General features: G+C 43.0%; 1 protein-coding gene across 2 annotated transcripts in view; it reads right to left on the minus strand.

Annotated features, from left to right (window-relative positions):
- ARL8A (ARF like GTPase 8A) overlaps positions 1-18,503 on the minus strand; it is a 55,820-nt gene that overhangs the window by 8,909 nt on the left and 28,408 nt on the right. For both annotated transcript variants that reach the window (XM_083173088.1, XM_083173089.1), the window contains exon 4: positions 2,703-2,796. In XM_083173088.1, the coding sequence (XP_083029214.1) occupies positions 2,703-2,796 (94 nt within the window). The remainder of the gene's footprint in view (positions 1-2,702; positions 2,797-18,503) is intronic.

Consider the following 18,503-nt stretch of genomic DNA (forward strand, 5'->3'; position numbering starts at 1 on the left):
ATTGCATTTCAAAATGTGGTAAAAAAAAAAAAAAAAACTGGGTTTGGACCACATTTTTTGTTTAGTACATCCCACCCAATGTCTGTAAAAAACTATAGACTGACTACTTCAGGGAAATAACACTTCAGGTGTATAACAGGAAGGAAAAATATAACAGCAGAATTCACTATTCTTAAGAATGTGTTTCCTAGTAAATATCACAATGAGCATCGAATTCAGCATTGGACTGATGTCCAAACAGTCCTCAGGTAAAAAGTGGCACCATTTCTTGCCTGAGGACTGTTAGGACCTCCCTGGTTTACAGACTATTTGAATGTTACTAAAAAGGGAGAAGGGAAAGTGGACTCTTTTTGTGGGGCACTCTTTGTTTCTGATTCTGATTCTGATTTAACTTTTAATTTTAATTATTTAAGATAAGGCGGACGTACATTGTCAAACAAAACAAAAACCAACGGAAAGGGACAAACAACATTTATTCTGCAGTGAGCTTTTTATAATATGCTATGCAGAGTTTAGAAAGTGAGTTCTATGTCAGAACAAACAGTATAGAGATGTGCCTAGCAGAGCTAATTGCTGTATCAGCTAGGAATCGTCTGAAGGGTTTTTATAAATTATTTGTAGGGAAAATCCCTGCTTAGACTGGTACTTGCACACTTAAATCAAGACAGTTATTGGCGTTTGCAATGATATGTCAAAAATTCCTGGAATGATTTTCCTGCGTCACACTTTATCTGGCAAGGATTGTTAAATATTTCCTATATCAAATTGTGTTCCAGAACATATCAGCATTCGCTCAAAGTCACAGTTAATGGTTTTCCACACACAATATTTTCACACTGTCAGTGAGAGGGTGTAGGTATTCAGGTAATTATTTATCAACCTAGAGTTATTGGATATACAATCAGTTTTCAGACAGTACTACAGGTATTGATTGGCTAGGTAAAGAACAATAGTTTATGGACCTAGACAGGTCGCCAGCCAATATTCCTACCCTATCAGTGAAATTACTGACATGCAGGTTAATAACTCGTCAAGCCAGGTAATTAGCTTCTCAATCCCGGTAATTGGTATACAATCAGATTCCAGACAGTACTACAAATATTGGTTGGCTGGGTAAAAAACAAATAATTGTTTATGGACCTAGGCAGGTCGCTGGCCCATATTTTTATACTATCAGTGAAATTACTTATCTGCAGTTTAAATAACTTATCAAACCAGGTAATTGGTATACATTCAGATTTCAAAAAGTACAACAGGTATTTTATTGGCTGGGTAGAAAAAAATCATTTATAGACCAAGGCAGGTCGCTAGCAAATTTCTTATGCACCTGACTGACTCTTGCAAGAAGACCTCTAAACAGATTGCTGCTTTTCCAGGCAAAAGTTGGTGCAAACTTTTGTTGTTGTAGTGTTTTTAGACACTTATCATAGAGCAACCTTTTTACCCGCAATTCTATGTAGAAGAAGGGGGGTTGGTTGGTTGCTATGCCACAAAGAAAATAAACAGGCCAATAATCAAGTTATATTGGCAGAAATCTTACAATAAATTGCATCCAAACTGAGCTCTGTGTGATAAGTTACAATAAATTGTTACAATAAATCCCATCCACACTCTGCTCTGTGCAATAAACTGTTGCAATAAATTGTATCCAAATGGATTTGTGCAGAAATTCTGATCTCACAATATTGACCTTGAGTCAGATTGGACCTACTGCTGTCACTGAGACATACGTGCATTGGGCTCAGGATAAGAGAGTCCTTCTCTGTGCTATGAGGTTGGAGAGAGGTAAAGTAATTGCACTTCTGCTGTTGGGTGAACTGCGGGTAAATTGCCTTGTTGTTATAGTAACATTGCAATGCAACAAACCACGCAGTATTGCCAATGAGAGAGTGTCGGAAATGAGAAAGTATAGGTTCACTTTTGACAGTATTAGTGTGAAAAAGATATTTAAAGTAACCCACATGGAACAAGTGCCACCTTCTGCTTTTAAGAAAGTCTTGCTCCCACTGCGGACTTTAGTAATGAGAGAGGAAAAGCATAGGTTCTCCACACCAAGCACTCTCCTTCAGACAGGTACTCCACCGCTCTCTCCTTGCTGATTTACACAGACTGCCATGCTCTGTTGCTAAAACAACATGGCAGCAGTTGTCATCTAACAGCAAAAGTAGAAGCGGTGTTCTTTACTTATTCTACACCACACTGAGAACCTATGCTTTTCCTCTCTCATTACTAAAGTCCGCTGCGGGAGCAAGACTTTCTTAAAAGCAGAAGGTGGCACTTGTTCAATGTGGGTTACTTTAAGAAGGTGCATACAATCGGACTCAGGGGAGCACCGCCAACACACAGAGACCCTTTACCCCGCATAGGTACATAACGTCTAATAAAAGTTGGTATCAGGCAACTCAGGCCGAACCCCACCGGAGTGGTGAAAGGGGTCTCTCTTGACCCAATTCACACTTGGTGGGCATTACCTTGTGCGGCTCCCAAACCCCCGTTTTCCCACTATTTGCATGTTACTGAAGGTTATAAAATATCTAAAATATATAACCATGAGGTTCACCTTCTAACTATAGTCTGTTCCAACTGTAATATGCAAAAACTTAAGGGAAAGTAGGACTGCACTAGTTGATGTTTAGAGCTTTAAGTTGCATGTTTGTATGATGAGGCTAAAGCATGGAGGTGTACATGTTACAGTCACTCACTGGGATGCCTTGCAGCTGAGCCTTGTCCAGTAAATTGTGTAGTTCATTTTTTGATGCCTCAATTTTGTCTTGATCTGCAGCATCCACCATGTATCTAGAAGAAAACATATTAATAGTCAACCAATTTCATTTTAACAAATATTTAGCAAATAAGTAAGTGGGCTGATCTGACATCTTTAACTAATTGATTTATGTATGCTAATAATTCAATATTTTTTGAATTAGTATAACTCAAATGGAGAAGATACATTTCTTTAGTGCAAGCTAAGTACGGTATCTCACAATTGTTCTGAGGCAATCTTTTCACTTTTTTGCTCATCACATTTCAACAGCAATATTTTTTGTTTAATGAGGTATTCACGGAAAATGATATTATGGGTGAGATTTAATAGGATGAGAGATTCAGAAAGTGAGAGATTTGGTAAGAAATCTCCAGTTTTTTTAAAGTGGCAATCATTTACACTGCAAAATCACACTGGTTTTGCAGTGTAAATGATTGCCGCTTTAAAAAAACTGGAGATTTCTCACCAAATCTCTCACTTTCTGAATCTCTCATCCTATTAAATCTCACCCCTTGTTTTTTGTTGTTTTTTTAAAGACTTTGGGGCCGGATGTGTGGAATTCTGGTTGAATTCTGACTTTTTTCCAAAGGGGGTTTCATTTATAAGGCAAACCATGCCTTGTAAATGATTGCACCTTTAAAAAAACAAAAAAACGTCCAAGTTCAACTGGCACCCCGCAGAGCCGGCAAATTCGGACTTCATTACATTTGGCCCCTAGCATTTTAAGAAAAACACCAGTGGCCAAATGTAATAGTCTCTGAGTTTGGCGGCGGTACAGGATGCTGGCTGAACTGACGTTTTTTTAAAGGGGCAATTATTTATAAGCCTTGGTTTTGCCTTGTAAGTGATTGCTCGCACAGCCACCAAACTCAGAGGCTATTACATTTGGCGCCATTAGTCTTTTTTACTCATTCTAACACATCAGAAAAAAAAAAAAAAGTCTACAAAAGTGTTGAAATTTCAAGAAAGGATATATAGTACAAAAAAAAAATGTATTGTTTTCTACCCGTAAAGAAATACTTTGCAAATCTTGTTTTTCCAACAATCCACCTGTTCAAAATAGAAATATGTAAGAGGATTTAGGATGTCCATGTTCCACAAAAACATGGGAGTACATCAAGGCTTACCATTTGCTCATATTATTTAAATGGGGGATGACTTTTTATTGGATACAAGATGGATGAGGTATGGGCTTTAGACTCCCAATCTGTAGACATTTTTATTTTGTGTGCATAGCAACTCAGTTATTGTCTGGTGATCACCAGACAATAACTAAGGGGGGAAATCAACTCCCTGTGTGGTAGCCCTGTGTGTGTGGGCCAGTATGAAAAACAATTTTCTGCAGTGCTAGGTGATCTTGCTAGTGATCACCAGACAATAGCTGCTAAAGGGGGGAAATCCTCTGGAAGAGGGAACTCCCTACATTCCTTTGTGAGAGACCCCCAATTTCAGACGTAATTATTGGTGTAATAGGGCACCCTAACTAGAGATGAGCGTTTCGGAATCCGTGGAATCGGAACAGCTCCAAACATAGCCGGCCCGACATCCTGCGAGCCGCACTCCAAAGTTTCCGGCTTTTTTCTGAAACCTGAGCGCGGTGGAACGCGGGAATCGGGTGTCGGATTTTCGCAAGATACAGACTCTATAAAAGCTCGGCGTCCTGAGAATTCTGCGCCATTTCACAGTCACACTTACAGTTGCGCACAGCTCTGCTCATGGCGGGTCTGGGCATTGTGCAGGGGTGTTGCTTTGAACTTGAATTTGTCATCAATCACTTGTTGTTATCAATCATTAGTGTGCAGAGGGTTGTTGTGCAGAGGGGTGCTGTGCAGTGCAGACAGAGGGGTGTTGTGCAGTGCAGATTGCAGCAGGGTTTGTGCTGTGAAGACTAGAGGGGTTTGTGCAGTGTATAGAGGGGTGTTGTGTAGTGCAGACAGAGGGGTATTGTGCAGTACAGAGGGGTTTGTGGCAGTGCAGTGCAGACTCAGCAGAGGGGTTTGTGCTGTGCAGAATGCAGAGGGGTTTGTGTGCTGGGTTATATATTCTACATATAATATACTTAATTATACTGTAGTAATTGTACTGGTCATGTGTTAGGCAGGCTGTCAGTGTAGTGGGGTACAGTAGTGCAAAGGCAGGCTGTCAGTCAGCTTTTATATTACACATATATATAATATACTTAATTATATTGTAGTAATTGTACTGGTCGTGTGTTAGGCAGGCTGTCAGTCAGTGTAGTGGGGTACAGTAGTACACAGGCAGGCTGTAAGTCGAGTGATACATGCTGTTTTTTATTATATGTGATGTGAGTGCAATGTGTAAATAAATCTCTTCCCTTGAATCGAAGGTGTTGCACTATTGGATATTATTTTTATTCCAGAAATATTGATGGACTGAGAGTATTTCAGTAATTTCAGAAAGAATACCTATCTTGCCTGTTATTTAGGACTATTTGGACATAAAGGACATTTCCACTACATTTATTAGTGTAATTGTCATTCTAAGCGACTGGGTTAAGTGCCAGAAACACTATCAATCCTTGTTTTGTGTATCCTGTTCTGAAGAGCTTTTCAGACCTCTTCTTTATAGTGTCGGCCGCTGACAGCCATCCAGCACACTGTGTAAAAAATTTTGTGTAAGGCTGTCAGTCAGCTTTTATAATATATATATATATATATATATATATATATATATATTGCAAAGCAGAATCTCCAATATGCGCTAATACAATAAAATAAATGGTCGCTGTAGACACTTAGGGCCTTATTCTGGTTGGAGCGTCCGGGCCGTACGCGTACGTCCCGGGGTTTTTCATGATCTGCGCATGTGCAGATACGCTAATGCGCCGGCGCGAACACTCCACAACGCTTACGGCCGGTGTCTCAACGTGCGAAAAAACCTGTACGCGAGTGTACGGGTAATGGGGCGGCATAGGGGCGTGTTGATGGGAGCGGCCGAAATAATGAGGGAAAATGGGCGTAAATATGGGCGTACACGGGGGTGTGCACCAGAAATGAGCGGTGCTACTACCGCACGATCGACTAAGGCACCGTTCATTTCGGACACAAAACAGGCGGCTGCCAACCGCCAGCTCAAACCACCCCTACAGATACCGCATGTCAGCGTGCGCCTGAGTTGGCTAATTAACGCTGATTACTACTCAAACACATACACCTGAATGTAATAAGCAATGCTGCAGTCTATTAAGTCCAAACCATGATTTCACTGCCTGCAAGCCACACATACACAGCACGCAAACACATTGGAAGCTTATGTTTCTATACTTCTCCACATTTAAAGGTTTGTTTAATTTAAGGTAAGAATCTTTTTATACGCTAAGGTAGGTATTTGCTAAACAGACACATTCCCTACGTGCTTTCATAGACTTTACGCAGTAGCACACTCAATCTACACAAGTCGACATGTGTCAACGTGTTCACTCTAATACTAACATAGGTTTTGTATTTAGGATACAATAACATAAACCACATCTAACACCTACAAAGGATGTTTCAGCAATGTTTGAAGCCCATGACCACTATTTTCCACACAATCTTTGTATAATACCCAAAATAATGACCTGTACCACTATCTCATCTGCTATCATTTGGATTTGACTACACTCTGGATGTAAGATGCCACCAATCACATTATTGCACTCTCATCTCTCTAACAAAGGATTCCTACATCTGCTTATGACACTGTCAAATCATATATATTTAAACAGTTATGCATGTTTGTTCACAAGCTAATTTATCATGTTTGGCCCATTCACACATCTTTTTTTAGGGAGGACACATATGCATTCCTACACAAATGTACCTTTTCACCCTTGTTTGTCTGCCTCACCCACTCCATGAGGAAAGCATTGTTCTGGACCTGCTTTTACCTACTACTGTAGGAGCTACCTCACCTGCACACAAACTGCTTTCTCACCTATTAAGTTGCTCTGCACATGTGCTGACACAAACTAATTAGCAGGGAAAAGTTGGATAGGAACATGGGAATGGCCATGGAGAGGGTTACACATGGGAAACTTCGACCACACTTCAACAAATGTTCAAAAATACCCTGGTCAGTAAGTACACATAAATCTAGTATTTGTTTCACACAAGAAATGACACATACCACAATTTAGATTTAATTTGTAAAATAAATTTATTTGCTGTTCAGCATCACAGCTTGACACTTTAATGTGAGAAATCAAATAAACAAATAAAATAGACACACAAATAAAAAAACAGCCAGAACAAGAGGTTGCATATCTCCAAACATGTGTTACCCTGCAAATGCAATGGTGAAAGAAATGGGGACACCAGAATGCGTACTGCAACAACCAGGGTGAATACTAAGCAAGATACACACCACCCAAAAAAAATATCCTGCATTTGTAGAGGTCAAAATACGAACTTTCATGCCCATGGCACGCAAATGGATCGATGGCCAACTCAGGAAGCGGATGTCCAGTGCAATTTAAACCTTTGGCCTCCAACCACAGAGGAAGTGAACCAGGTCTCATTTGGGCCCTTTTTTGCCCCTTTTAGATGGGGCCTTGGGGACAGGGGCCTTTGGCTCAGCTGGCTTTCGGCGTCTTCCCCTAGTCGACACAGGAGGGTCAGCCGAGGTGGAAGGTTGGGGAGCAGCTTGGGGTGGGGCAGCAGATGGGGGATTGTCCCTTAGGGACCTGGCGGTGGACAGCTGCTCCGCAAGAAGTTCATTCTGGCGGCTGAGGTGTTGGCCAATGCTTAGCATGCCAGCCGCCAGAGTTTCATTAATGCGGTTCAAGGCCTCAACCTGCAGCTGGTTTGTGGCCTTCCACTCCGCCAGAAAATCCGCCACCTGCTGCTGACGGATCGCAGCATCCACCCCTTGCTGCTCGATCCTGTCCAGCGTCACCAACAGGCTCTCATTCCATGTCTCCTGTGGCTGGGGGCGACGTCTTGGTGGAGGCTGGACCACTTGCTCCACCTGTGGCTCTGCAGAGGAAGATGCTGCCGGTACATCCTGGCTTTCTGCTTCTGCTAGGATAAGAATTGAAAACAATGTCACCATCACATACGCAATAAAAAATATCTTTCTAAATACAATGCATTACTGTGACTTACCATCAAAAGCAGCATCAAAGACCTCCGCCGGGAGCTCACTGTCCATATTGGAGATCCCCCTGATCTCCCCCACATCGATCACGTCACAGGAGTCCAGCTCCAGGGGGGTATACTCCAAATGGTCAGGCATAGGACCTCTCCCGGTGGACATGCTGTGGTTGTACCGGTCAGTCATCTTCCTCTTCAGTGCACTTTTGAAGTCAGTCCACCTACAAGTTTAAAAATACAAATATCACCATGAGATATGTGCACCACTGTGCTACGTGTAGGGTTACCACCTAGTCCCTTTAATTCCGGACACATGTTACTTACACAGGTTCTGTGGCAGTTTAAAATTAGGTGAAGTGGAGTCTTGAAGTCAGCCAGCCACAGAACCTGTGTAATTAATATGTGTCCGGAATTAAAGGGACTAGGTGGTACCCCTAGCTACGTGACATTTCCTAGTGTGGGTGATCTTATGTTTTTTTGCCATATGTGTCCCACACACACATTCATGTCTCAATTAGGAGGCATTTCAGTGTCTCATCTCATTCATTAGGCCACTAAATGCACATACATACATCACTATGCAGAAATGACATCATCCATGGCCAAATTAGGCACCTCCACCTGGTGTGAAACTACACATTCCACCATAGCTTGACAATGTGGTTATTATGAAGTAATTTAACTATGGAATGGCATACTGGGATGTGTAGTTTCTCACCAGCTACATGTGCACAGTTTGCTCATTCTTGTTTCAGTAGCATCATATGGAACATGTTACAACAACTCTTTCAAAAACACACTTTCTCTTGTCCCATCACATACTTCACATGAGCAGAACTGTGCCCATAACCTCACATCACACCAATGGTGCATGTTTCATATATCAATGTGGGTTATTAGACATGGTTGTGTTCACATGTGACATTGAAGTGTAGCACTATCTACAAACACACCTTTCTATTAGTCTCAAAACATACATGTAACATATGTACACACATATGACATTATCAGGGGGACAAAGACCAGGGCAATTTTTCAGCAGTCTCCAGCAGGAACTGAGGCCCTTATTCTAGTTCACTCTTTCTGCCCAAATATTTCTTTGATGGACAAAACCATGTGCACTGCAGGTGAGGCAGGTGTAAAACCCCACCCAAATCTGATTATCTCTGCACAAGTAACACCTGCCTCACCTGCAGTGCACATGGTTTTGTCCATCTAAGAAATATTTGGGCAGAAAGAGTGAACTAGAATAAGGGCCTCAGTTCCTGCTGGAGACTGCTGAAAAATTGCCCTGACAAACACACTAACCTTTTCTTCACCGCGTCCCAAGTTCTGACCACTGGTGACACCTGGTTCACTTCCTCTGTGATCTTGTCCCAAAGGTTTCTCCTTGCACTGGCACCCGGCTTCCTGGTTGCCAATTCAATCCATTCGCGTGCCCTGGGCACTAGAATTCGCATTTCGGCCTCTACAAATGCAGGGTTTCTCTTTCTGGTGGTGGTATCCTGCTCAGTCATCACCCTAGATGTTGCAGCACGTTTTCTGGTGGCCCCAGTTCTCTCACCATGCACCTGCTGGGTCACACCTGTTTGGAGAGATGCAACCTCTTGTTCTGGCTGGTTGCTTGGCCCTTGTGGAGCTGGTGGAGGTTCACCAGGGCCTGTTACTGAGGGGCCCGCTTGATCTTGCAGGCGACTCCTCTCTTGGGCCCTCCTTCTCCGCTCCTGTTCCCTCTTGTTCAGTGCATCAAGCAGGGATTGTGCTGTAGCTCTCTGCAGAGCGTCCTCTGCTGCAGAATCGTCTGAGTCAGACATGTTTGCAGCAATTGTGGGCTGCATCTGACTGAATATTTATATGTTAATCTCCCGCCATGAACAAGGGGGCGTATATTTTTTCCCGCAATGTAGATGCAAATTTACGCCGATATTTCCGCCGATAATTCCCGCTTAAATTACGCAGGTCTCAACGCACCTGATCAATCACCTGTAAATGCACATACACAGGTTGTGGAGCATTGTGGGCTACATCGTGAAATGTGTGCACCTGTCATTCCAATGATGAGTGTTGTCAGCTGGTATCTGTTGGAGTTCGTGTATGCCTTGTGAGTCACATTTCAAAACATCACGTTACAATGCTTTCCTTACATATGTAATGTGTATGAAATTGTCATACAGCAACATGTCGCATTGTGGCCCTTTAAGCAGCGTAGTTATAAGTAGAGGGTTGCGTGTATTATTTTCCGCACACTGTAAATACAGTACTCCTCTCCATGCATATCGGTGTATCGTGCCCCCTTTAAGCAGCGTAGTTATAAGTAGAGGGTTGCGTGTATTATTTTCCGCACACTGTAAGTACAGTACTTCTCTCTTCATTGAATGCATGCTGTTGGTTGTGGTGTGTGTATATCGGAACGGTCCGCGTAAGTTTCTATTCGCATCCAGTTTGTTAATGTAAGAGGGATTAATAAAGTTAATACCAAACAAACAATTTTTTACACCAATCAGCAAGCACCAAAAGTGATATATGTACCTGCAATTAATAACTGCGCCATTGCCACCATGACTTCAACCAGGGCTAGGGCGTTTTCTACCCAGGAGCTATTGGCCTTGGTTGAGGTCATGGACCGCCGCCTGGGGCCCAGGGGCCCTTATGTGGCAAATAGTGAAAAGCGGCGGGCATACAATGCTGCCCGCCGGCTAATTTTCGCCAGGACCGGCGTGGATAGGAGCCTGGGTCAACTGGAGCGGCGCTGGTCGGACCTGCGCCGGCGGCAGCCAGTGTTGCTCTGCACACTTCGCCGCCATATTGCCCGATGTAAGTTTTTATTTACTAGTATGCCTGCGTTATTTTGCAAATGTTTTCTGTACTTTTTATAAATATGTCCCTGAGTATGTGGGTCTATATGGGGTGTATATGGGGTGTATAGGGGGTGTATATGGGGTGTATAGGGGGGTGTATATGGGTGTATATGGGGGGTATATGGGTGTATAGGGGGTGTATAGGGGGGTGTATATGGGTGTATATGGGGGGTATATGGGTGTATATGGGGGGTATAGGGGGTGTATAGGGGGTGTATATGGGGTGTATAGGGGGGTGTATATGGGTCTATATGGGGGGTATATGGGTGTATATGGGGGGTATATGGGGGTATATGGGTGTATATGGGGGGTATATGGGGGGTATATGGGTGTATATGGGGGGTATAGGGGGTGTATAGGGGGTGTATATGGGGTGTATAGGGGGGTGTATATGGGTGTATATGGGGGGTATATGGGTGTATATGGGTGTATAGGGGGTGTATAGGGGGGGGTTTAAGTAGTTGATCAGTTTTTGGGTGTAGGATATCAAATAGCATGATAAATGTCTGAAATATCACAGCAATGATAATTTTGAAGGTTATGAGCATGACTAATGTGAATTTTTCTTTCCCCCTTTTTTATGAAACCCAATCTTCGATTTCGATGCCATCAACATGAACATTTCAGCACGGGCAAGGGCACGCATTGAAGCCCGGGAGCAGGCAGCCCGGGACCAGGCAGCCCAGGAGCAGCCGGAAGAGGAGGAGGAGGAAGAGGAGGAGGAGGAAGAGGAAGAGGAAGAGGAAGAGGAGGAGGAGGAGGAAGAGGAGGAGGAGGAGGAGGAGGAGGAGAAGAAAGAGGAGGAGGAAGAGGAGGAGGAAGAGGATGAGGAGGAGGAGGAAGAGGAGGAGGAGGAGGAGGAGAAGAAAGAGGAGGAGGAAGAGGAGGAGGAAGAAGAGGAGACACTGGGTGCAGTTTGGACCCACACAATTTCCCCATCCCCTTCCCCCTCCACAACCCCCACCCCCTCCACAACCCCCCCCCCTCCCCAACCCCCACCCCCTCCACAACCCCCACCCCCTCCACAACCCCCCCCCCTCCCCACCCCATTTCCAACCCCCCTACACCTCTCCACCACCCACCCCCAAACCTCTCCACTCCCCACTCACACCCACTACCTCGGTCCAAACTCCAGGACCATCCCCCTTGCTCGTGACCCCCCCAACCACTGCACAGCCAACCAGCGGCGACCAGGATGGCTCAAGTAGCCGTAAGTAAATAATGTGTCTAATGTTGACCTACACATTTCTACACATAAACAATCACAACAACCACATATGTGTATCCAACATCAACATTAGTTGCAACATATCACTGCAGGCCGACCATGAGGTGTGTCCTGTCCTTCTCCAGGAACAAGGCTCCCCTTGGTGGTTTTTTTGAGTGTGGCCATGCCTCACCCCTTGAATAATTGACATAACAGTACATCCAATGAGATATCCGACATTAGTGGTGTGGTAGTTATGTGGCTCCAGGTGTTGGGTAACTCCAGTTCCCAGCATGATGTGCAACACAGGGCCGGATTATAATGGAGGCGCAAGGGGTCAGTGCCCCTGGGCCCCCCTCTAGCTAGGGGCCCCCTGTGGTTGTCATGTATTTTTTAAAAATAAAATGTTTAAGTTATGTTTTTTTTTTTTTTTAGCTAAATGTTTTGTGCATGGGTGGGGTAGTGCTGCAGCTTCACCTATCTGCCAATGTGACAATGATTTATGGTGCTGAGCATCGGGAGCCAAGGCACACTGATTGCACAAGTGTGCAGTGCATTTCTGGGAGTTGACTAAGTCCCATGACACTTTGCACCAGGAGGACAGAGGCTGAGAAGTTTGTGCTGAGCTCTGATTGGTGGAGCTCATTACATGCTTCTCAGGTCCATGGAGAACAGCAGCAGCAGCTTAGTCATAGGAGGGTTTTTAATCAGAGGCAGCACTAGGACTGTGAGGTCTCCTCCAGAGTAAGGGGCAGAGGGACAAACACAGGCTTTTCATGTGGTGTGTGTGTGTGTGTGTGTGTGTGTGTGTATATATATATATATATATATATATATATATATATATATATATATATATATATATATATATATATATCCCCTGCAGGTAACCATTGACCAAGTTTATTCTGCCTTTACTCTGTGTTTTGACAGTATAATATTCGCCCATGCAGTGTGCGGCCAGTAATGACAAGTGCAAGGGGGCCCCCCGCTCTAAAGTACCCCGGGCCCCCCAAAGGCTTAATCTGCCACTGGTGCAACTTAAATGTAGAGATTGTTTTGGTAATAGTGTGTGAGGCCATGCGGATGCATGCTTTACAAACATAGCTGTAGGCCTATAATTTGTACAGCAATGTCCTAAATTTAAAATACTAAGGAGTGCTTAAGCCACAACAATGTCATAACCCTTAAATAGCACAGGCTAATTGTGAGGTTAGAGGACAGTCCCCCAAAACCAAAGTACCAATTGGGATACAGCATACATTCATTGATGAAGGAGTAATTGAATTAATGTTATTTACTATGTACAGTATGTGTGTGTTAACATATTTTTTTTTAGTACTGTGTTTACAGCAGACCCATCTTCAATGTAGTTTCTAAATGTATGTGGCCTTCACACATAACTCTGAACTTTTTATTATGTACAAATACAACAAACATTTGTGTATGTTATATATTAATTTTTTGTTTTATCCCTTCATTACAGACACTGAGCAGCAGCAGGAGGAGGTGGCAGCCCTAATGCGGGAGATCATGATGACCCTCCTGTACCTCCAGCTCCTTTTTGGCCTTCTGGAGGCCCGCCTTTAATTTTTTATTTATCCCCCCCCCTTTTTATTTTTGTATAAAATAAAAGTTTGATTACAGTTCTAAATTGCCTGTGTTTTTAATAATAAATATGTTAGAGGGCGTGTAAGGGTAGGTACATACAGATGTGTACTGTAAGTTATACTTGTAATTTGAGGTGAGGGGTAATGATTGATGTGTGAATGTGTGTGTTTTTGAGTAAAATAACACATAGTGAAAATGCATGAATGTTTAATGTTGTTCGATTAAAACATCACACATAACATCAGGGTAGGTATACATGTTACACATTTTGGACAAACTAATTACGGACATAATTTAGTACATATACAGAAACACCAACATAACTTGATTTAAAAGTAACAGCAATATGGGGACACATAGATAGTGATTAAAATGCCACATTAGAACATAACAAATATACATGTAATGTGGGTTCAAATGTAGTTTTATTAGGTCTTTATTAAGGTAGACAATTGAGTTAATAGAAAACAATAATTGAATAACAAATAGATTAATTAATCAATTGTCAGATTAGTAGTTGAGAGGCAAGATTTGCAGGTCCATATATGTGAAGGGTATGCCAGCGTGCACGGACGTACGCTCACTCTCACGAGCGGTGACATAAGCTGAGTTTTCCATTGAAAACAATAGGGACCCGTCCGTGCAAACTGGCGTACGCTCAGATCTCCGCAAGAAGTCGGTGGGGAGACGGAGGTAAGACGGCCGTACACGGCGCCGTACGCTCAGTTGTACGCCTGTTGTCGGAGTGCAAGGGCTGGCCCGTCCGCGTACGTTGCCGTACGCTCATTTGTACGCCACTCCCATTCTACGGTATTTCTGCCCGTACGTAAGCGGCTGATTTGTGGGTGGACCTGACCCCAACGGCCACGTACGGCTAGCGTGCGGTAATAGTGAACGTACGCACGTTTGGCCGCTCCGATCAGAATAAGGCCCTTAGTTCCCCACTAGTAGGAACTAACTTTACACAAACACACCAACAATAGTGTCTTCAGCGCCCTTACACTGTGTGATGTCATACACAATAATAAATGGATAAAACCAATAAATGAAATTAAGAACAGAGAACACTTGTAGCTTCTTGTTTCTTGTGGAATAATTTTCTTTTTATTTTCACAGAGCTTTAAAACAGAACCCGACGCGTTTCGTCTCACTTGGAGACTTCATCAGGGTTTTTTTCTCTTCTAAACATTAAACGCCCAATTAGGCTCTGAGAGATAGTTGTTTTTACTGGACGAGGAAGCGACTAAATTTAATCCTTTCGTGCTATTGTATGCCTTGGTTTATAATAATAGGACGAGAACCGTCTTTGGGTGCTGCTGCACCGATATACTGAAGGATCTATATACTGTAAGGCTGTTCCAGTACTCAGAAATATTTATAGTCCCGAATAGGCACTCTGTTGATTTCCAACCAAATTCTTAGTAAATAAACTCAGCAAAAGCAGACAGAATTTAGGAGATATTCCCAATTGTAATCCTGAATGTGTGTGCTCTCTGAGGTCCAGCCAGCAAGTGCTGGCTGGACCTCAGAGAGCACACACATTCAGGATTACAATTGGGATTATCTCCTAAATTCTGTCTGCTTTTGCTGAGTTTATTTACTAAGAATTTGGTTGGAAATCAACAGAGTGCCTATTCGGGACTATAAATATTTCTGAGTACTGGAACAGCCTTACAGTATATAGATCCTTCAGTATATAGGTGCAGCAGCACCCAAAGACGGTTCTCGTCCTATTATTATAAACCAAGGCATACAATAGCACGAAAGGATTAAATTTAGTCGCTTCCTCGTCCAGTAAAAACAACTATCTCTCAGAGCCTAATTGGGCGTTTAATGTTTAGAAGAGAAAAAAACCCTGATGAAGTCTCCAAGTGAGACGAAACGCGTCGGGTTCTGTTTTAAAGCTCTGTGAAAAAAAAAAGAAAATTATTCCACAAGAAACAAGAAGCTACAAGTGTTCTCTGTTCTTAATTTCATTTATTGGTTTTATCCATTTATTATTGTGTATGACATCACACAGTGTAAGGGCGCTGAAGACACTATTGTTGGTGTGTGTATATATATATATATATATATATATATATATATATTACTTAATGATATTGTAGTAATTGTACTGGTCATATGTTAGGCAGGCTGTCAGTGTAGTGGGGTACAGTCAGCTTTTCATTGTTAATTTTTTTTTTCATTGTGGTGTGCTGCACTGCAATCCAATACACCATACATATATACTACTGTCAGAAGCAGAACAAGTTCCTTGTGTGATTGTTCTGCCTCCACAGTCCACACAGTGTTATCCAAGCCCAGTCCCCCAACAAAAATACAATATAAAAATAAATTTTGCTATTCTTTTTTTTTTTTTGCTATATACTGCACCACAATAGTATACAACACAAGTTCTGTGTGTGATTGTTCTGAATCCACACAGCGTTATACAAGCTGCGCATTAAAAATAATTAAAGTAAAAAAATCCAAATCAATTTTTCTCTTCTTTATTCATTCTTTGTGTGTACTGCACCCATACTATATACTGTCAGAAGGTCCATGTGTGATTGTTCGGCCTTCACGCAGCATTATACAAGCTGCACATTAAAAAAAATGTATGGAGGTTACTATTACTCTAGGGACAAAAAAAGTTTTTTGACCATTTTTGAAAAACATCCAAATACAAAGCCTTTCACCACTGATTGACAAAGCCAAATCCAGGCAACAAATCCAAATCTTCGGCCCCGGTGCTCATCTCTAACCCTAACCCATATATGGAAAAAAAACTATTTTCCGTAATGCGGGATAATATTGTCTGGTCGCTATGGAGGTGATAAGGTATGTAGGTAAGGTATGTAGTGTCCGCCCCCTTTATATACAGAAAACAGTAACAGTAGCACTGCTTGATGATCACCATTAAATAAGTACTAAGTATCCCTTACATTCGAAAGAGATGGATAACCCTTTTTTAAAGTGGGTGCCCTTTAATTATTTGTAGCCTTGCCTGGACTAAACTGTTTTATTAGTGCAGGGGATAAATGTCTATAGATCAGATACACTGGTGGAGTCTCCTCTAGTCTCCTAAAGGATAAGATAAGGTTAAGCTATTTTGGTACTTCCTCCTCTTTTCGGCCATCGCTTATGCTACGGAACTTACGTACCCCAGGTCCATACCACCATCCTGGGTCCAGCCCACTACCTATTACCTTTAGTGAAGTTGTGGTGAGCGAAGCAGAGCAAGCTACCGAGCCCGAAGCGTGGCGAGTGAAGCGAGCGCGTGAGGGGACATTGGTGCTCTTAAGTAGAAGTTAACGGAACTGGCGTCGCAGTGGCTGCAAAGATGAGGAAGTACCATTATTTCTTGTTGGGGCGGGAGACGTGGCGGGAGTCTTCTGTAGTCTAGCTGATATCGGGATGACAAGCCACAAGTCCTCAACACCAAATGGCGGGGGGGGGGTTTTCAAATACAGCTAATGCAAGTGAGGACACTTTTCCTCTAAACAACAGCGGGGGGGGGGGGGGGGGGGGGATACCCGAAGTCGGTAAGACATAACTTCAGGAAATACATAAAGTCAATCGGTTAAGTATTTGGCTGCAAGAAAGATCTTGCATTAGAGATCACCTCAAGAGCCTCCAAGAATCACAAGCTGCTGTGCTTTGTACGTACAAATAAACATAAGAGGTTTAGAATTTCTATTATTATGCTGCACAGAAGTGTCAATTGTTATTGCTCATGTGTAAATAGTATTTTACAAAAATGTAAGAGCTTTTCAAGGGTTTTTTCTTTTCAAGAGATGCAAAGATACTGAGAGGAACCACTAGGTGGCAAATCTATTTGAGTTGGGTTCATTGGGTTGACCACAGGAAGGTCGACATTCATTAGACCTACCATTGAAGGTCGATAGGCCTTAGGTTGACACCCCCAAAAGGGTCTAGGTCGACACAAGCATCAGGTCAACATGGGCAAGGTCAACAGTCAAAAGGTCCACATGCAGTATTCATATTTTTGTCCCGAATGTCAACACAGTCACTGTATAGATGCACCACGTCCCCTCACATGGATCGCTGCGCACGCCATGCTTCGTGCACGGTGCCTCGCTGCGCTCGGCACACTATTTTATTCTTCCACCATGCCCTAGTGGATGGTAGGGCATGAAATACCGGCTGTCGGCACATGTCGGCTCAAAAAACAGTGAAAAACTCATGTCGACCTAATGACTGTCGACCTAAACCCATTTCGACATTTAACCCTGTCGACCTTGGGGCCAGGCTAAGTGTGGTCTGACAGATGACTGTTTCCCGTCCAGTGTACAGGGGCTGTGTCCACTGTCCAGGGGCTGTGTCCACTGTCCAGGGGCTGTGTCCTAGTGCCCTATCCCAAGCCCTAGTGGATGGTAAGGCATGAAATACTGCCTGTCGGCAACATGTCGCTAACAAAAAAAGGTGAAAAACCCATGTCGAGTTTTTGACTGTCGACCTAATGCTTGTGATGATCTATTTCTAGGGCAGTACGGATGGTGTAATGGTTAGCATTACTGCCTCACAGCACTGAGGTCATGGGTTCAATACCCACCATGGCCCTAACTGTGCGGAGTTTGTATATTCTCCCCGTACTTGCGTGGGTTTCCTCCGGGTACTCCGGTTTCCTCCCACAATCCAAAAATATACTGCTAGGCTAATTTGGCTCCCAACAAAAAATTACCCTAGAATGTCTGTGAGTGCGTGTACATGTGGTAGGGAATATAGATTGTAAGCTCCACTGGGGCAGGGACTGATGTGAATGGTCAAATATTCTCTGTAAAGCGCTGCGGAATCTGTGTGCGCTATATAAGAAACTGCTAATAAATAATAATAAATAAATAAATAAAAGATTAATTAACTACAAAAGTCCCTTTGCCCAATTTTAAGATTAATTAACTACAAAAGATGCCTTTTGCCCAATTTTAAGCCTCATACCCACTAGAGCACAGGTCTTCAACCTGTGG

Source organism: Crinia signifera, chromosome 2 (genome assembly GCF_055691185.1).
Source record: "Crinia signifera chromosome 2, ASM5569118v1, whole genome shotgun sequence".
Lineage (NCBI taxonomy): Eukaryota > Metazoa > Chordata > Amphibia > Anura > Myobatrachidae > Crinia > Crinia signifera.